General features: G+C 38.0%; 1 protein-coding gene across 1 annotated transcript in view; it reads left to right on the forward strand.

Moving 5' to 3' along the window:
* Positions 1-21,791, forward strand: part of OTOA (otoancorin) — a 132,696-nt gene that overhangs the window by 94,181 nt on the left and 16,724 nt on the right. Inside the window, exons 20-24 of the mRNA XM_053694260.1 lie at positions 1,625-1,718; positions 2,386-2,515; positions 4,023-4,210; positions 11,617-11,772; positions 21,208-21,350. Of these exons, the coding sequence (XP_053550235.1) occupies positions 1,625-1,718; positions 2,386-2,515; positions 4,023-4,210; positions 11,617-11,772; positions 21,208-21,350 (711 nt within the window). The remainder of the gene's footprint in view (positions 1-1,624; positions 1,719-2,385; positions 2,516-4,022; positions 4,211-11,616; positions 11,773-21,207; positions 21,351-21,791) is intronic.

Consider the following 21,791-nt stretch of genomic DNA (forward strand, 5'->3'; position numbering starts at 1 on the left):
TCATCCGATCCGGGCGATGTCCAATCAAGCGGCAAAGAAGAAGTCTTCATCCCGGCGATGTCTTTCTCCAAGCGGCAAAGAAGAATTCTTCATCCCGGCGATGTCTTTCTCCAAGCGGCAGCAAAGTCTTCTTCCATCCGGCAGCATCTTCCATCAAGCGGCATCTTCAATCTTCTTTCTTCGCTCCTCCGACGCGGAGCATCCATCCCGGCCGACGACTGAACGACGAATGAGGTACCTTTAAATGACGTCATCCAAGATGGCGCCCGTCGAATTCCGATTGGCTGATAGGATTCTATCAGCCAATCGGAATTAAGGTAGAAAAATCTGATTGGCTGATTGAATCAGCCAATCAGATTCAAGTTCAATCCGATTGGCTGAACCAATCAGCCAATTGGATTGAACTTGAATCTGATCGCGCCCAAGGTAATCACAGAGGTAAATAGTGTATTAATATAAAAGTGTTGGGTTATGGAAAACTGGGGAATGGGTTATAAAGGGATTATCTATCTTTTTAAATAATAACAACTTTCAAGAAGACTGTCCCTTTAAAGTCAGCTCCAGAGTGACAATATGCAATCCTGAGCTAAACATGGCCGGTGATTGGTGGCTAAGCACATATACCGTCTGTGATTGGTTAACCTCCTGACTTCAGCTATGAGTACAACCACATTGTAGAGATTACATGGATAGTAAACACATTAAAATTGTAATATAAAATACTTAACTATATATAGTAAAAAAAAGTTTGCAATATATGTTCATTTTTTAGTTTGCCGGGCCAGGGTTCAAGTCCTACAAAAAAAAGTGTGGGAACTCACTAAGACTTCCACCCCCCTCACAATTAATATTGTTTTATACACACACACTTACATACACACACACACACACCATATTTATATGTATATAATCTAAAAACCTTGGTTAATGAAAGCAAATTAAAACCAATGAAGGGTTGGATCTGAGACTCTGTTACAGAGTTTCACCCACTTTAGGTGCAATAGTCCTATTTCTGCTGAGGGGAGCTAAATAACCCCAGAGCAAGCCACACTGAAATGTAAGCACCATGTGTTGCACACAGTGAAGGGTGATCACACAGCAGGATCACTGACAGGCTTGCATTTAGTGTATTGTAGGAAGTGTTACTGTCCATTACTAGAGGATCTCACTATCCCTCTAACCAGACTGTGCTCTAGCTCCCCCCACCAGCAGCACCAGTGTTTACTGAAGTGTTTCTGTTCTCTGTCCCGAGGGAACTTAGTTCCCCCTGCAAAAATAGTGCAGGAACTCCGTTCCCATGCGTTCCCACTGGACTTGACCCCTGTTTTGCCCCCTTTTCTTGTAATCTAAGCTTGAAAATGTTCCAGTCCAGAGAACTGAAAGAGCACATGGGGTCTTGTGTCCCCTTAATGACCCTAAGCCCCACAGTGAAGTACCATTGACTCTAGGGGCTAAATATCAAACTACTGCATGTGTTGTATTCTGGGAGGTTTGCAGCTATAGTTCCTTTTGGCATAAATACACTAAATTACCCATGATACAATTTAATGCCCAGAACTGTTGGATGAGAAAAATTGTGCTTATATTTGTGTATACAAATTTGTTGCTGTGTCATTGCCTTTAGAGTCCCATTAAACTGGACCTCTGAGACTGCTCAGGATATGGCGCCATTTTGGAATCTTCTTTCACCGGAAGAATTTATGAGTATCCTAACAAAGGTATTTGCCATGCTCTTTACAGTGGTATTCTGTTCTTAAAGGGATTTATACATTGTTTGAAATGTCAGTAATAATTAAGCTTTATCTCTGACTTTGTAAATATTCCATGAAGAAATATTATACTGTTACAGCTTTCACTAAATAGTTATTGTAATTCATCTTTACGTTTTTAATATTATCACTAAGTCAGTTATGTTGTTACTTTAAAGGGATGTTAAACAGTCTGTTTCATTGCAGTGAAAAAACCCATTAATAGAAAGCATAGCAATAAGGGTTATTCGTCATGTTAAAGGATTTTACCTTTAAATCCTTTTTTTAACTTTATTTCTGCAGTTCTTTGCTTCCTTTACAAAAGGAAGGCAAAGGTTTCTTTAGAAGTGTTGCTAGGAGACACCGTCAAATAGCTCCAGTCAGTTTATTGCCTGTGATCAATATAAGACTTCTGCTGCAAAAATCATGTGACCTAAAACTTAAGTTTTGCAATGTCTGCTTCCTTGTTTAGCTGTGGGCAGGGGTTAGACTGATCATTTCTAAGTGCTCATTTTGCAAGAAAACAAACAAGTGGTTTGCAAGTTTTTAATGTAATGACTGACTTGGTCAGTAGCTATGTACGTTTTTTTTTCTTTTTCTATCTATTGTTTTTTAATCAGACTCATGTTAAAAAAAGTTCCAGGGTAAAGTATTACAGATTCTATCAGATGCAGCAAGAATTGGAGTGAGCGATGGAATGTTATTGGCCATATTTGATAGCGTTCGGATACTCGCAGCCAATGTCTCAGCGCCGGATCAGACAGCAGGTAAATGTCAACAGCTTTACTTTATAGCATTGCTGTGCAAATATCATACTTGTGGTATTTCATTCCATTCTTCGGGACGCTGAAAAGCTCTGTTGTTTAGGTTGAACAAATAACTTTTCAGATATAAAGTGACCTGAACAATTTAGATATAAAAGGCTATAGCTGTATTGAAGAACTGTCATGACATTTGGCAGACACATCTAAAAAGTTTTTTTTTCACTCAAAATCCCCCTCTTCAAAAAATAAATTATTGTTAAATTCCTGAGTTCAAAACAAACCTTCACATTACAAGGTATCATTGCTCTAAACTATTTAATCATGCAGTCATGTTTTAGAAAGTTTCAGCAAGTTAACTAGTAGGGTTCTTTTGTTTTATCTCAGAAGAAATTAAAAGATTAGTTGTACTTTTCTCATGACCCCATTATAGAGATATGTAATCTGTATTCATTTGTGTTCATATATCACAGAAAAGGTAAAAGAAAAATAATTGTTATCCTTCTCAACAGCAGTAATCGAATTAAAAGGGAAAGTCAAAATTTAAAGGGACATTAAACCCCAAAAAATTATTTCATGATTCAGATAGAGAACACAATTTTAAACAACATTCCAATGTTCTTCTATGGTCTAATTTGCTTCATTCTTTAGATATCCTTTGTTGAGGAAATAGCAGTGCACATCTATGTGTAGTCACCAATCAGCAACTACTGAGCCTATCTATATATGCTTTTGAACAAAGGATATCAAAAGAATGAAGCAAATTATATAATAGAAGTAAATTGGAAAGTTGTTTTAAATTGTGTTCTCTATCTGAATAATGAAATATTTTTTTGGGGTTTCATATCCCTTTAACTTGCATGATTCAGATAGAGCAAGTCATTTTAAGACACTTTTAAAGTGACTTCAATTTTCAAATGTACTTTGTTCTCTTGGTATCCCTTGTTGAAAAAGAATATGCTCACATCCTACACTAGTGGGAGCTAGCTGCTGATTGGTGACTGCATACATTTATCTCTTGTGATTGGCTAACTAGATGTGTTCATCTTGCTGCCAGTAGTGCAATACTGTTCCATCAGCAAAGGATAACAAGAGAATTAAGTAAATTTGATAATAGAATTAAATTGGAAAGTTGTTTAAAATTGTATGTTCTATCCAAATCATGAAATAACGTTTTGGGGTTTCCTGTCCCTTTAAAGGTACAAGTAATTTTGTTTTTGTTTCATTTTATAATTTAGGTTTATCACTGTGCTTTACATCAGCCATAAGTTTTATTTTCTTAATAAAGTCTAATTTTGTTTATAAACACTTTAGAAAGTTTTATACGTTACAAGGTTTGGATGATTAAATAATCTTGAACTATAACACAAGAATGAATTGCAAACATGACAGGAAAACTACAATAGCAGAAAAAGTTGGAATATGTCAGTTAAATTATTCAAATATAAAAAATGAACTTTAATTTTCCAAACATACATCTATATATTCTTTAGAATCTGTTCTCTTCTTGCAGAGTGTGAGGGTGTTATGGCACCGCCCTCTGATGACATCATGAAGCTGGGGGAAGCCAACTCTTTCTGGTCTCTTAATGAGCTGGAGTGCATGGATAAAGAAACCTTCGCAAAAAATGTGCACATTCTTGGGACTATAAGGAGATTTAGCCAATCTCAGCTCACTGTTTTGAAGGACAAAGCTAAACAGGTGCATAATACACTAAATGTTTCTCAACAGGGCCGGCTCAACCATGGGTCCAAGAGGGTCCAATGAACCCAGGCAGCACTTGACAAGGGGCAGCACTTCAGTGAATGAGTCAGTCAATGTCAGACCCAGACCATTCCTGTCTCTTGTCTTCGTGGGGGGAGTTGTAGGCTGAGCCTACAACTCCCCCCACAAAGACAAGTAGGCTGCCAGCAGCATAACCTCATCATGCACAAGGACACAGAAGCAGTCAGGGGCCACATTCAAGGTGGGACAAGTGCTTCTCTTTCCTAACTTCCTTCCCACTTAGTGCGCAATTGTACATAAGCATTGGTTGCATACAGGTAGGCAGGCTTAGTAAGGTCAGCGGCCAGGCTTGTAGATTAATACGTTAATCAGTAATGATACTACTGGGGGGGGGGGGGGTGTAATTGTATTCTTGGACCCAAGCAGCATAATATCTTGAGCCGGGCCTGTTTCTAAACTGTGCTTATCTATTTTACCATCTACCACTGACTCTCATTTCTTCTTCCACATAACACATAGAGGCCGAATTATCAAATGTCTGTCAGACCTGATCCAACAGTGCGGATCAGGTCCAACAGACATTGCTTAATGCGGAGAGCAATATGCTTGCCGTATTCAGCATTGCACCAACAGCTCACAAGAGCTGGTGGTGCAACGCTGCCCCCTGCAGACTCGCGGCCAATCGGCCGCCAGCAGGGAGGTGTCAATCAACCCGATCGTACTCGATCGGGTTGAATTGTGGTGATTCCTGTCCGCCTGCTCAGAGCAGGCGGACAGGGTTATGGAGCAGCGGTCTTTAGATCTGAAGACTTGCCAGAAACACGAGCCCTCAAACTCCATTCAGAGCTTGATAAATGGGCCTCATAATCTTTCTGTAAACTAGTTCTAAAATTCCCCTTTTGCCAACCACCTCCTAGCTTTTTGAATAATACTTATTCCCAGGACAAAATTGTGATGTTACAACCAGTGATTTGTAGCTGAGTCCAGAACCAAACCTTAGACTGATGGTAAACTTGACATATTTTAAAATCAGGTCCGGAATCTTTTTTTAATTGATTACTTATAATAAAAATGTGCTGTAACTTTTAAAGTTACAAAAAAAATTAGCTCACAAACAAATATGAGTTTTAAAGTGGGCAGCCGGAGTGCGAAGTATAAGAATGGCACGGCTAGATAAAAAAGTAAGTTACAGAGCATCTTTGTTAGAAGTGATTAGTTAAAGTCCATCTAAAATATTGCTTAGATTCCGGACCTGATTTTAAAACATGTAAAAGTCACGTTAATTCCATCTTTATTAAATACACACATGGAATATAAAAACATACAAAAAGGTAGAACCAAGGTAGAGAAGCTCAGATCTTATGCTGTTTGGCTAAAATGCTGCCTTAATCATAGCCTAGGTTTATGATGTCCCTAAACACTGGTTTCTCAGACTCTGACAATATTCTTCACTTTTTCATTAGATCCTTCCTTATAAAGGGCTAGATTACAAATGGTGCAGTATTTTTTTTTCGCAATCGTAAAAACTCAGCTAGAGTTAAGCTTTTTGCGCTTGTCTGGTTGCGTACGTATTACAAGTAGCAAAAAAAATTATTTTGCGATTGCATTAACCCAAATAGTGTGAAAATTCCAATTTCCTGTGTGCATGCATGTATTCCCCCATAGAAATCAATGGATAATAAAAGTAGAAGATAAAACTAACACCCGAGATCGCGCAAACTCCATCGTCTTTTAGCATTCCCCATAGGAGTTAATGGAGAGAAAAAAATTGCTGGTAAAAAAACACCCATCGAGCAAACAACATAGCATATTTGCATTAACAAATGTGAAATATATACAGTAAATACATAGTTAAAATCTTTATTAAATATGATTATTGCATAAATATGCTTTTTTATGTTTTGATCTACTTAATGGCAAAGGGCTCCAGTGGCGGACCTAATAAACAGAGGGCCCTGGTGCAAGACCCCCCCCCCCCCCGGACACGGCAAGTCGGTGGCTTGCGGTAGAACAATTTGGTGATTTGAATGGTTGTGGGCAAATCAAACGGACCGATCAGATAATACATAGGAAAAAAGGGTTACTGAAATTATCTGATTGGTCTTGTCTGATGAGTAGAGCCATGTGCGCATGCGCGGCACGGCCCATAGAATCCTGCGACCTGTTGTTATCAAATAAGTCGGCTTAAACAGCTGTTTGGAGGACTTTGGGCCTCTTGCGCATGCTCAGTGAGCGCCACAAACCTACAACAGCTGATTACACGTCACTGGAAGTGACGTGGTACACACATTCCTATGGTAGACAACTTCTTTCAGAACACCGGGAGACCTGTATTGGAGAATGTGGCAGTCTCCTGTATCTACTAATAATAATATATCCTAGTCACAGGGAGGGGGCGCTAGTAAAAGAGCAAGCAAATCAAATATGTAAGCAACAGTGTGAATCCTAATTCTTATATCAATACCACAATTGAGTATATGTATACCTGTATATATAGTAGGTTATCCTCAAGGTAACAGTAAAATGTTAATATACATAAATATATTTTTAAACAATGCAATATTATATATAAATGTATAATATATGCACAGAATAACCTAAAGGTGACAATAATGTGTAAAAATATTGTCTCCTTTAACAATCAAATATAAAAGAAAAAGCCCTCTTTAATTCCAAAAGTAAAGGTGTTGCCTCCTCCTCACCAATTCGTCCGGGTTAACTATGGAAAATAAGGAAGAACAGAGGGGCGCCTCATGTGTGGTATCATCAGATGTATAAGGATACAAATCACAATCAAGCCAAATGGATACTCACATATTCCAGAAGCACACCTATGTGCTAGTAGGTACAGGCTGTAGATTTAGACAGGTGTAACAGCTCACCCACAACAGAATTTGTTCCTTTGTGCTGCAGTACTGGGTAAAGTAGAACACAAAGACAGGCACTACATGCGCAGATCATTCAGAGTACAATTGTATTCAAATAAATTCCCAAATGGGTGCTCACATTTAGGCTGAGCACACAAATGTGCTGGTAGGAGCAGGCTGGCAGATTAGGGAGAGGTGTGTCAGCTCACCCCATACCAGGGATAGGCACGAGCCAAGGCTGTGGCGGACATTTTCTAAAGTAAAGACCTTTAGTGAAGGACACCAAGGTACATTTACAATTAAAACTATTATTTTATAGAGCTAAATTTTATTATACGGATGCAGATACCACTGATCCTATAACCAGCCCTTGTCTGGCTATACCCATGTGCCAGTGTCACTACTGTGTCTTTGTATAGTGCTTGGTGTTATTATACTGATGCAGATACCACTGATCCTATAACCAGCCCTTGTCTGGCTATACCCATGTGCCAGTGTCACTACTGTGTCATTATATAGCGCTGGGTGTTATTATACTGATGCAGATACCACTGACCCTATAACCAGCCCTCCTCTGGCTATACGCATGTGCCAGTGTCACTACTGTGTCTTTGTATAGTGCTTGGTGTTATTATACTGATGCAGATACCACTGATCCTATAACCAGCCCTTGTCTGGCTATACCCATGTGCCAGTGTCACTACTGTGTCATTATATAGTGCTGGGTGTTATTATACTGATGCAGATACCACTGACCCTATAACCAGCCCTTGTCTGGCTATACCCATGTGCCAGTGTCACTACTGTGTCATTATATAGTGCTGAGTGTTATTATACTGATGCAGATACCACTGACCCTATAACCAGCCCTTATCTGGCTATACGCATGTGCCAGTGTCACTACTGTGTCATTATATAGTGCTGGGTGTTATTATACTGATACAGATACCACTGATCCTATAACCAGCCCTTGTCTGGCTATACGCATGTGCCAGTGTCACTACTGTGTCATTATATAGTGGTGGGAGTTATTATACTGATGCAGATACCACTGACCCTATAACCAGCCCTCCTCTGGCTATACCCATGTGCCAGTGTCACTACTGTGTCATTATATAGTGCTGGGAGTTATTATACTGATGCAGATACCACTGATCCTATAACCAGCCCTTGTCTGGCTATACGCATGTGCCAGTGTCACTACTGTGTCATTATATAGTGGTGGGAGTTATTATACTGATGCAGATACCACTGATCCTATAACCAGCCCTCCTCTGGCTATACCCATGTGCCAGTGTCACTATTGTGTCATTATATAGTGCTGGGTGTTATTATACTGATGCAGATACCACTGACCCATTATATAGTGCTGGGTGTTATTATACTGATGCAGATACCACTGACCCATTATATAGTGCTGGGTGTTATTATACTGATGCAGATACCACTGACCCTATAACCAGCCCTCCTCTGGCTATACGCATGTGCCAGTGTCACTACTGTGTCATTATATAGTGCTGGATGTTATTATACTGATGCAGATACCACTGACCCTATAACCAGCCCTTGTCTGGCTATACGCATGTGCCAGTGTCACTACTGTGTCATTATATAGTGCTGGGAGTTATTATACTGATGCAGATACCACTGATCCTATAACCAGCCCTCCTCTGGCTATACCCATGTGCCAGTGTCACTATTGTGTCATTATATAGTGCTGGGTGTTATTATACTGATGCAGATACCACTGATTCTATAACCAGCCCTCCTCTGGCTATACGCATGTGCCGGTGTCACTACTGTGTCATTATATAGTGCTGGGTGTTATTATACTGATGCAGATACCACTGACCCATTATATAGTGCTGGGTGTTATTATACTGATGCAGATACCACTGATCCTATAACCAGTCCTTTTCTGGCTATACCCATGTGCCAGTGTCACTTCTGTTGTATAGAGCTGGGTGTTATTATACTGATGCAGAAGATACACATCCAGTATTTCACTAAGGCCTTATTTATTCCATAACTTATCACCCAATATTGCTAGCAGTCTCTTGACAAGCCACTAATTTTATTCACACTAAATATTTTCCCTTTCCTAATATTTAATCAGAAAGAAAAGATATACTAAGGTTATGATTCACAACCTTACTATATCTTTTCTTTCTATTTAAATATTACTTATAATAAACCTCAGGTGCTGGTTAAAGTGCTTTACCTTTGCATATAAAGCTCCAGGGACACAGTGGCAGCTTGCTTCTTGAATCTTCCCTCTCTCTCTGTCTCACTCAGAGTCATTTTCTGGTACTAAGCGGCATCATGTGGGAGTGGCCACAACCCTGCAAAACTTGGCGCCGCGTGTGTTAAGGAGGAGTCAAGACCAGTATTCATCTGTCTTACTCCTCCCTCCCCACAGCAAAATGGGCGGCGGAAACTGCAAGGGCCAGTCACGGACACCAGTGTCCGTGTACGGACACCTTGCCTATACCTGCCCCATACACAGATATCCAAAGTAAGCTGTTATTCAGGGGTATGCAGATGTGTGCCGTTTGTTTCTCATATATGAATCAAGATGGCAGGCAGGTAAGATGCAACGCGTTTCTCGGTTTTAAAACCGTTTCTTCAGATGCCTGAGGAAACGGTTTTAAAACTGAGAAACGCGTTGCATTTTTAGGGGGTCATTGTAATACCCCTGGTCCACTTTTATAGCACTGCTGTGTTGTTTTTAAATTTTGTTTTTAATAAATACACTTTTTATGGAAAAAATTCTATTGAGTGGATACATCTTACCTGCCTGCCATCTTAAATCATATATGAGAAACAAACGGCACAAATCTGCATACCCCTGAATAACAGCTTACTTTGGATATCTGTGTATGGGGTGAGCTGACACACCTCTCCCTAATCTGCCAGCCTGCTCCTACCAGCACATTTGTGTGCTCAGCCTAAATGTGAGTACCCATTTGGGAATTTATTTGAATACAATTGTACTGATCTGCACATTTAGTGCCTGTCTTTGTGTTCTACTTTACCCAGTACTGCAGCACAAAGGAACAAATTCTATTGTGGGTGAGCTGTTACACCTGTCTAAATCTACAGCCTGTACCTACTAGCACATAGGTGTGCTTCTGGAATATGTGAGTATCCATTTGGCTTGATTGTGATTTGTATCCTTATACATCTGATGATACCACACATGAGGCGCCCCTCTGTTCTTCCTTATTTTCCTGTATCTACTAGCAGCACGGAGAGAGCTGGAAGGTCTAATAGCCTGGACACATCTAGTTTTGCATTCTTGAATTCTTCAATCATAATATCTTCTACTCAGTATGATATCCAAAATAGCATTATGGTAAAGTCACTGTGGATCAAGGCGCAGAACTATCAAGCTCCGAATGGAGCTTGATGCCCCTGTATCTGTGCAAGCCTTCAGGCTCGCCGAAAACAGCAGTTATGAAGCAGGGGTCTAAAGACCGCTGCTCCATAACTGGTCCGTCTGCTATGAGGCTGCGGACATCAATCCACCCGATCCGGCTAGCGGCCGTTGTGCTGCAAATCTGCAGGGGGCGGCATTGCACAAGCAGTTCACCAGAACTGCATGTGCAATGATATACACTGTCGGCATTCATGGATGTCTGTCGGACATGATCCGCTAAGCGGATCATGTCAGACAGACCGATGATAAATCGCCCCCAAATGTCTAATTTGACATCCATTCTGCCATTGTAATGTATTCATAAAAATATTACATTTCAATATTGATGGCCATTGACATATATAGCAGTTTATTAGAATCAACATTTGAATGTAGATATATGAATAATCAAATTACAATTTTAATAATTTGTTATATTTAATAACGGATGTCAAATATACAGAAAAAGTTCATAATTTGTTTATATTACAATTGTGACCAATGTGACTAACTGGTAATAGCTAAAAGCTACTAGAAACACAATATATTTTATAAGCAAAAATCTGTATTTATTATCATTTTAGTGGCATATGCACATATGCTACGTGTGACTGGAGCTGATGGTGGTGTGTATTACGTCAGTAAAGACTTAAATTGTGCCATAAAAGCCAAGGCTGACTCTCTGTTAAGGTGTGGTGTTTGAATGCTGGTGCACAGGATACTAACAGCATATGTGCATATGCTCCTTAAAAACAGTTATAACTTTAACTAGAATCATTTTTGCTAATGGAACTATACTGAAAAAATGTTTCTATTTAACATTTAAATGAACCTGTGTATATTTCAGTTTCAATCGTTCTAAACCTTTAAACACTAGGCTGCCATATAATGAGTAGCAATCTGCTTGTAGCTCTGTTTAGAAGACAAGGAGATAAGCAGAGGGTTATCTGATTCCAAATGTTACCAAATAAAAAACACTAGGTTTCTTAGAAAACTTGAATTGTACAGCATTTGACTAATTCAGTGACAAAGATTACCAAGTCCATGAGTATATTTGTTAAATAAATGTAGTTTGTGTCTTTTTGTAACAATAAAAGTTATGGGGAACACTGTCGGACTGGAAAACGTACCATCTTGCATCACTTGGCCGCATTGTCACAGCTCTGAGTGACCGTGAGATTGAAGATTTGGATCTAAGATCTATAGATGCTGTTTCTATACTTGGTCAACAGTCGGAATGGAATTATACCCAGGTCAGTTTGTGTTTTTATATTGATTGTAATATAAAATGTTTACTTATGTGCAGAAAAAAAGCCAATATAATTTCACTATTTATTTTGCTCCTTTTAATGTAATTTAGTAATGAAAATTGTGGGTTTTCTAATTCTCAGATTGGGAATTGTGGGTTTTCCTTTATTTTGAGAATTGAAAGTGTACACTGCAGACCTTAAAAGCCTCTACTATGGGCCAGATTACAAGTGGTGCACTTAATAACTTTTTCACTCAAGAGCTAACTGCGCTCAAAGTAAAAATGTATCCTGCTCGGGTTAACATGAGTATTATAAATTGAAAGTAAAAAGTTAGCACAAGAGCGAAAGACCGATACGCGTTAACTTCAGGACTTCGAATACCATTAGCGCTCTAAATCGTCTGCCCATAGACTTCTAGGAATGCACTGTAAAAAAACCTGCTATTGCTTGCAAGTTAGACCAGCTGCATGAAAAGTGAGTTAGGAATACTTTAAATTCCTATGTTCTTCACATAGAAGGAAAATGTTCTTTTCATATATAAATATATATATATATATACACACACACACACACATATATACAGTATATATATATATATATATAAAGAGAGAGAGATGCACTTAGCTGAGACAGAACAAAAGCTGGAAAAACTTCCGTGCCTGTTCATTTTTGGGTGCCACTCAGGGTGCATACTCTTTTAGCACACTATGCCCCTTCACAGAGAAAAAATCTCCTGTAGCATATCAGTCTGACCCTGCCCAATGACAGTCCAGCACCGAAATACCAGGCAATTCTTCTCTGAACAAGAGAAACAACAACCCCAGACGACCCAGACGATCGTTTCGGCCTTCTATATATATATTACAATTATATTAGAGAGATTGTCTGATCAGTCTGACTCCTGACTCAAATAGCTTTGCAAAAATTTTTTTGTTGCTATTCCAGTAAGTACCCAGAGAAAAAGAGAGCACACATCAAGAAAAATCGCCAGAGCCACAAATTATGCAGTGAAAAACAGCAATCAAGTTATTGTTATATAAGAAAGATGTAAATAGTTCCCAACAGGAGAATAACTCAACATATCGCTACACATTAACAAGGGATCCCTTAAAATAGTATAATCTGTTAGGATAACAAAGAGCACATTATTCTAAACACATTCTAGTATATACAGAATGCAAAAGACTAAATAGATCATGGTTAGAACAGCTCTATATATTAACCCTGCAGACATGAAAGGGTATTGAATCACATACGATCCGAGGTAAGAGCGTCCTCTATTGTATGTGTTAAAACGTCAAACCTTGTAACACAGTTTTATGTGCAGGCTTTACTAATCAAAATTCAAACCTGCACACCACATACGATATTAAAGGGGAAGTGTATCAAACCCAGAATTGGTAAAGTGTAGGAATGTCTTTCCTGAATACAAGCAACTTTAGCCTTGAACTGAATCGTTGTATGGGAGATGACCACCACTTATGCTTATCACCGCTAGCTCTTGTTATGTATTCAGAGCCTCATGGCTAATGGTAGCTTCCAAAGTAGTGGAATGATGCCATAAATCAAGATCCTGCCATTCAAACGTACACTGTGCGATCCACAGACTTTTCACTTCTCAACTGTCGCCATTTCCCAGTTGCACACAGTACACAGCGGTTGTAGTCAGGTCAGAGATTCAAAACAGCAGCCTGCAGTCGACGTGCGTTTCGTCATGTCATGCACTGCGAAACTCAGGGCCTCAACAGGACTGATCATTGACTCCCAGGCTGTTCAATTTATTAGCTGATACCCATTATTTTCTCACATCAATTAACACATCTATACATTTGTATGCCTAAACCATATCTTACCATATTGATTTAAACAAAATACATCCACTGCTACAAATTGGGCTCAAAACGACTGGGTTCCTCCTGCAAACAAATTCTTCTCATATTGTCATATTACCAATGCCTCAATTTTATCAAAAAATATCTGCAATAAGAATTAGAAATATTTTCATAGATACATCTATATTTCCAAATCGGGATTTACCATTTCTAGTAAAATCCTATCTTAGACTCGCAAAATGAAAATGATGGATAGATACAGTGTCACCTTTATTTATAGACACCTTTTTAAGAAAGTTGCTTAAAATTGCATGATCTGAATCACGAAAGAAAAAATTTGGGTTCAGTATCCCTTTAAGAGTGCTGTTTGGAGGCACATCTTATTCTATGTTGAGTGCTGTTTTATGATTATGTGCTAAAATATATGTTTATTTTAGATTGTTGAAAAACAATTACAGTAATGTTTTAATGTATTCCAATTGTTTTCATACTTGACTGGTATGTTAATTTTTCATTTTAATTACAAGTTGATTTATTTCCATTAAAGCTCTGCAGTAAAAAAAATAATCTTACCAGATAGTATGAACATTTAGCAATGCAATGTATTTCACCTCTGAAAAGAAATTAAACACATAGATACTGCTATGGAGCTGCAGAGAGCTGGTAGTGGAAACTGCTATTGATTGAATCAGCAGCTTTAGCTACATAGCTGGGTCATGCAACATGTGCTGCTGATTGGATCAATGATAGTTTCTGCTTGGGACCTGCAGTGCTTTGCAAGTGCCAAGTGGTACTTTAACTATGTGTTTAACCACTTTGTGGGGGTTAAACACATAGGGTTGCAGGGTTACGAGTGGTAAAATGACATGCTCCAACAAATACTATATTGGCAATAACAAGCCAGTGTAGTCCAGAGAAATGCTCTTAGAAACCCTTTTGAGTGTGTTTACTAGTCTGCTTTGCTGTGGCCAATCACAGATAAGATGTAAATGAGCATGTCTCTGTTCACTGTGTACCACAAAGAGCACAGTTTTCAATGAAAATTACTGTAAAAAGGGCAAAATAAATAATGTACACTGTTTTTTTATCTATGCTTATTAAAACATGTTTTTGTAGGGAAGTCATTTTCAGTTTAGTGAAAAATGAGTCATCTTTATATACTGATGTCTATGTATAACACACATCACAACTGCAATGAGACAGGTTAAAAGCAAATACACTAAAAAGACTGGTAACACAATGTCATTCCCAGACCACTCAACTGTCCCTATGTGAGAGGCACAGTCCCTATTTCTGAGCTCTGTCCCATAAGTTGCAGAATTTCCCTTAGCCCCTCCCATATACCACCCAGACATGCCCACAAACTGCCCAGACATGCCCACAAACCGCCCAGACATGCCCACTGACCACCCATGCTCCCGTCTGCTGTCGCCAGTGGCCACTTTGTATTTACCATGGGAACTTAAGACGCATTAAAAAAACATACAGCCATTAAATAGAAAAATAACTATGTCCAACTGATGGACTTAGTTCTTTTGTTTTTTAATTGTAACTTTTTTCTCGGGCCCCAGGAGACAATTAAGAGGTAGAGGACATAATACGGGAGACAGATGCATTTTTTTTATTACATTTCCGGAGAACCCAGGAATTACAGAATGGTTGTCAATCCTTCCACTGATGTAGTTTCATTTTACAAGGATCCACTATTTGTGCAGCAGTGACCTATCCTGGCCCCATCTGTACCCTCTGTACCCATTGTCTGCTCTACTGGACCCCACTAGCCTAATCAATCAAATTATTTAGGTAAAAAAATGTACCCAAAAATATAATAAGACTCAGCGACTACAACTCAATGTTCAAGGGGTGTTTAGCTAAAATATACAAAGAACAACCAGCAATAAAAACACTTTTGCACAATAAACTTAAAGGATCATATCTTTAAAATAAAATATTTTGCCCTATGTATTTAACCCTTTTGAAGTGGTTACACACAAAAGTCATGTTGCCGCGGACCTGAATACGCTCTCCAAAGTTACCAAAAAAGCTGTCAAAAAGCTGCGCACCAAGTACGGTGCGATGAGCAGCAGACTGTTGTTAACTAACAGTCATCGATCTCGCTGCTATTCGGCCTAAAACTGCCACTCCCGGAGCCCACCACCACCTACATTATACTTATTAACCCCTAATCTGCCGCCCCCTACACCGCCACCACCTACATTATATTTATTAACCCCTAATCTGCTCCCCCCCACACCGCCGCCACCTACCTACATTTATTAACCCCTAATCTGCCACCCCCAACGTCGCCGCCACTATATTAAATGTATTAACCCCTAAACCTAAGTCTAACCCTAACACCCCTAACTTAAATATAATTTAAATATATCTAAATAAATATTACTATCATTAACTAAATTATTCCTATTTAAAACTAAATACTTACCTATAAAATAAACCCTAAGATAGCTACAATATAACTAATAGTTACATTGTAGCTAGCTTAGGGTTTATATTTATTTTACAGGAAAGTTTGTATTTATTTTAACTAGGTACAATAGTTATTAAATAGTTATTAACTATTTAATAACTTCCTAGTTAAAATAGAGACAAATATACCTGTAAAATAAAACCTAACCTAATTTACAATTACACCTAACACTACACTATAATTAAATTCCCTAAACTAAATACAATTAAATATAATTATTTTTTTTTTATCTAAAGTACAAAAAAAATCACACTAAATTACAGAAAATAATAAAATAATTACAAGATTTTTAAACTAATTACACCTAATCTAATCCCCCTAACAAAATAAAAAAGCCCCCCAAAATAAAAAAAAAGCCCTACCCTACACTAAATTACAAATAGCCCTTAAAAGGGCCTTTTGCAGGGCATTGCCCCAAAGTAATCAGCTCTTTTACCTGTAAAAAAAATTACAACCCCCCAACATTAAAACCCACCACCCACACAACCAACCCTACTCTAAAACCCACCCAATCCCCCCTTAAAAAAAAACCTAACACTAACATCTGAAGATCACCCTACCTTGAGAAGTCTTCACCAACCGGGCCGAAGTCCTCCACGAAGCCGGCAGAAGTGGTCCTCCAGATGGGCAGAAGTGGTCCTCCAGACGGGCAGAAGTCTTCATCTAGGCGGCATCTTCTATCTTGTTACTTGTTACTGTGTCACTTGTTGGTGTGTTACTGTGTCACTTGTTAGTGTGTTACTTGTTACTGTGTTGTTACTTGTTACTGTGTCACTTGTTAGTGTATTGTTACTTGTTACTGTGTCACTTGTTAGTGTGTTACTGGTTATTGTGTTACTTGTTAGTGTGTTACTTGTTGTTGTATTACTTGTTATTGTGTTACTTGTTATTGTGTTGTTATTGTGTTGCTAGTTAGTGTGTTACTTGTTATTGTGTTGCTTGTTAGTGTGTTACTTGTTAGTGTGTCACTAGTTAGTGTGTTACTTGTTAGTGTTTTACTTTTTAGTGTGTTACTTGTTGTTTTTTTTTAATCCTTTATTTAGAACCAACAGTGGATACAGAACATGATTGGCGTCACATAGGACAAATAAAATATAAAACTACAGATTGTATATGGGTAAACCAAAAACAGGATCATATATATTGATCTTCTAGTATCCAAGATGTTGGTGTTTAAACTTATATTAAGAAATTCCGTCTTTTATTCTATAAATTCAAATATTCTAAGGTGAAAGAAAAATTACATCATAAGAAAACAACAAGTATAAAGCAAATACAGCTAAGTAAACTAAAGAGGTGGGAAGCAAAAAATAACCAGCATATTGGGCCGTTCATTCATTACCCAAGAACTATACCGAAAACTATCGGTATTGATAAATAATAATCTATTCAAAAGACAACATAAAAAGTGTGTGTGGGGGGGGGGGGAGAGATAGAGAGGGGGGGGGGGAAGGACAAGCAATCAGGGATATCCTTTATTAACCTAACCACGAGTTGGGAAAATGCCCAGGGTATATATTCAGTTGGACGTAAGCTGAGTTTAGCAATGGTTTCACAAGTTGAGTTTGTGCTGTCTCAGGGAGGGTATAGATAAGCCCTGCCTGTTTTTTTAAAGTACACAGCCAATTGCGTGTCGCTAGGGTTCTGTAATCTATACTACTCTGACGTGCATTGCGTAATCAGGGCTTGTTTAAGATCTATGAACTTAGGAACCAAATGAGCTTTCCAGATTCTTAAATTAAGGTTACAAGCTAGAAATACTATTGTGTTGATTAGGCTAAAGTTCTTATGACAGACCCCTCTGTCAGTACTGGAAGGGTTAACTTTGTTCAGTTTTGAGAAACTATTTTCTGAAGACAGGTTTCCTGACATCAGCTATTGTTTACTGTAATTAAGTTTAAGTGATAAGCGTTCACCTTGTTTAATCACCTCCAGAGATCAGACTGCCAGGTGCCAAGAAGGACTCCATTGTTTTCTTGTGTTTAATTGTTTATTTGGTTAAGTAATGTAATTCTATTGTATCCTGTAAAAGGGCGTCTTCCCTCTATCTAATGTACTATACTCTTCCAATCCCCCATCTGGTCTCCTAGGGAGTGTCAACCAGGTGGGAGACCTGCTTAAATACTGGGCATATAGCCGTCAATAAAATACATTCTGTTTTACCCTCAAGATGGAGCTTGGTCTCGTGTTTGGGGGGAATTAACTGGGTTTGTGCGTTGCTGATCCCGTATTCAGGGCATCTTTCATCAGGTATTAACCCTTGATATCCGGGTTATACCATAACAGTTCTTATATAAACCCTGAAATTTAACTAGAAAAAAACCATCATATGGTCGACTAGAGAAATCTAGGCATAATACTGCATTCATCCAATAGATGATTTTTGCCCAAAACTGAGCAATTTTAGGGCAGTCCCAAAATTAGTGAAAAATGTCTGCGTGGCTGGCACTACATCTTGAACAACAAATGTTAGATTTGTACCATCTAGATAAATCATGTGGTGTTAAACAGGCTAAATAAATCAATTTTAAACGAGTCTCCCGCCAGGTCGTCAGAACCCAAGGTTTATCTGTTGTTTTAAAACTATCTAAAATATCCTAAATGCTAATGTTTGGGAAATGTTTTGTCCATTTAGTTTTAAATATTCTAGTTGATTAGTAGAGGAGGAACAATTCAGTATAGAATTAAACAAAGAAATGGAGTGTACCCCATTTCGGTATAATTTGATTCTACTGGGTACAACTCCCAGAGACCAATCTAGACCACATTTCTGTTTAGTGCCTTAGTGCCTAAGCTGTAGATAAGCATGGAAGTCTCTCTTAGAAAATCCAAATTTATTACAGAGATCAGGGAATGTTTCGAGGACTAAATCAGATCTTATTACTTGTTTCACCCAACTTCGCTTCCATTGAGCCGTAATTAGGTTTGCGTGTGCTCGCAAACCGATAAATATGCTGTCGGAAGCAATTTCGTTTATCAACTGTTTCCAATGGCGCGTTACACCTCAATATCAGCAGCCGGACTCCGGGTGCCGAAAAAATCTTTGCGTTCCATAGAAAGTAATAGAAGCCGTTAATCGATCAATTATACTAGGCTTCCGATGAAAGCACAAACCGTTAATACACTGTCGGAGGCTGTTAATACATTGAGAAATATTACAGCCAGCTCAACTTGGTGTAAAAGAGGAAAATTATGCTTTTTGAGACCTATTTTCTATTGAAATGATAAAACTTGCAAATAATGCAAGTGTTTTAATGTAGAAATAAATTGTTATAAGTAATATTTATTGTTGTCTCATGTATAGGAATAGGTGAACTTATATTCTAATAGAAATATCAGTATATATTTAAATATAATAATATATGCAAGAACATATATACAGAATTCAAACTAGACCTATGCCTAGGGCAGCAATACATATTAATTATATTTATGAAGTGGTAAATATAATTATATTAAAAAATAGTATTGGATTATTGTTAAAAATATGTATTATAAGTAAGTGTATCTTTATTTTTCTTGAGAGGTGATCACAGGTAAGGAGCACGGACGTTAAATGTAAATTCTGTAGCGTAAGGTCGGGTTACCTTAGCAATGAATTGATTTTCAAGAAATTCAACGTCAGATGGAAGCATTAACACAACGTTAACTTACGGCTACACGAAAAGAGCGACTGCACGCAATGCGCAAAATATTTAAATGGAAACCTGGTACTAAAATGGAGCCGTAAATTACTTTTAGCTGTTGGCCACTTCGGTAGCTTATGGCTCCATTTTTAACGGCTCAATGGAAACAAGCTCTTAGACCTTTACTCTGCCAATGTCTGAAAATTATATTTGAAAGGCCCGGGGCAAAATTAGGATTACCTATGATCAGGAGAAATTCTGAAACAAATGGGGTGCAGCTGGACTCTAGGCAAAATTTCTAGAAATGGCGCTATTAAATTGGATTTACAACTAAGAAAAGTGACCTGTTCCTTTTCGGTGATCCAGTGTTACTTGTTAGTGTGTGTTACTTGTTACTGTGTTGTTACTTGTTACAGTGTTACTTGTTAGTGTGTTACTTGTTACTGTGCTGTTACTTGTTACTGTGTGTTACTTGTTAGTGTGTTACTTGTTACTGTGCTGTTACTTGTTACTGTGTGTTACTTGTTAGTGTGTTACTTGTTACTGTGTGTTAGTTGTTAGTGTGTTACTTGTTACTGTGTTACTAGTTAGTGTGTTACTTGTTACTGAGTGTTACTTGTTAGTGTGTTACTTGTTACTGTGTTACTCGTTAGTGTGTTACTTGTTACTGTGTGTTACTTGTTAGTGTGTTACTTGTTACTGTGTGCTACTTGTTACTGTGTGCTACTTGTTAGTGTGTTACTTGTTATTGCGTTACTAGTTAGTGCGTTACTAGTTAGTGTGTTACTAGTTAGTGTGTTGTTAATTGTTAGTGTGTTACTTGTTATTATGTTACTAGTTAGTGTGTTACTAGTTAGTTTGTTGTTACTTGTTAGTGTGTTACTTGTTATTGCATTACTAGTTAGTGTGTTACTTGTTATTATGTTACTAGTTAGTGTGTTACTAGTTAGTGTATTACTAGTTAGTGTGTTGTTACTTGTTAGTGTGTTACTTGTTATTATGTTACTAGTTAGTGTGTTACTAGTTAGTGTGTTGTTACTTGTTAGTGTGTTACTTGTTATTGCGTTACTAGTTAGTGTGTTACTTGTTATTATGTTACTAGTTAGTGTGTTACTAGTTAGTGTGTTGTTACTTGTTAGTGTGTTACTTGTTATTATGTTACTAGTTAGTGTGTTACTAGTTAGTGTGTTGTTACTTGTTAGTGTGTTACTTGTTATTGTGTTTTTACATGTTAGTGTGTTAATTGGTAGTGTGTTACTTATAAGTGTGTTACTAGTTAGTGTGTTACTTATTACTGTGTTGTTACTAGTTAGTGTGTTACTAGTTAGTGTGTTACTTGTTACTGTGTTGTTACTTGTTAGTGTGTTACTTGTTAGTGTGTTACTAGTTATTGTGTTGTTACATGTTAGTGTGTTACTTGTTACTAGTTAGTGTGTTACTTGTTACTGTATTACTTGTTATTGTGTTGCTACTTGTTTGTGTATTTTTACAGGCCAAGGCCATTCTGACTGGGTTCCTCAATGATTCTTTCAAGTCAGCAAGTGACCTGAGGAGTTACGAATTAACAGCACTGGCAGGAAGTCTCTGTGCCGCTGACCCTCAGAAGATCCTCCATATAGAAACTTCTGAGTTCAGGTAAATGTTCTGTTAAATGAAGACAGTATTTCATGAAACTAAGGCACTGGCTGTTTTTGTTTCAGAGGTATGGACAAGGCTGGGTGTACACTTCGCTCCTTGTGGGGCATGTGCAATCATTCACACTGCATGCATCTAAAGGAATAGTAAAGTTATTTTTATATCAAACAATGACTATATTACTGTGTTGTTTTTTTATTGCATTTTATAGCCCTATAAAAACAAAAAAGCCACCACAAAATAAAAAAAACCTTATCTAACACTAAACTACCAATAGCCCTTAAAAGGGCCTTTTGTAGGGCATTGCCCTGAAGCAATCAACACTTTAACCTAAATAAAACCTACAAATTAACCTCTAACAGTAAGACCCCCCACCAACCCAACCCCCTAAAATAAAAAAGACCTACCCTAAAAAAAACTAAGCTTTCCATTGCCTCTAAA

This window comes from Bombina bombina, chromosome 11 (genome assembly GCF_027579735.1).
Source record: "Bombina bombina isolate aBomBom1 chromosome 11, aBomBom1.pri, whole genome shotgun sequence".
Classification (NCBI taxonomy): domain Eukaryota; kingdom Metazoa; phylum Chordata; class Amphibia; order Anura; family Bombinatoridae; genus Bombina; species Bombina bombina.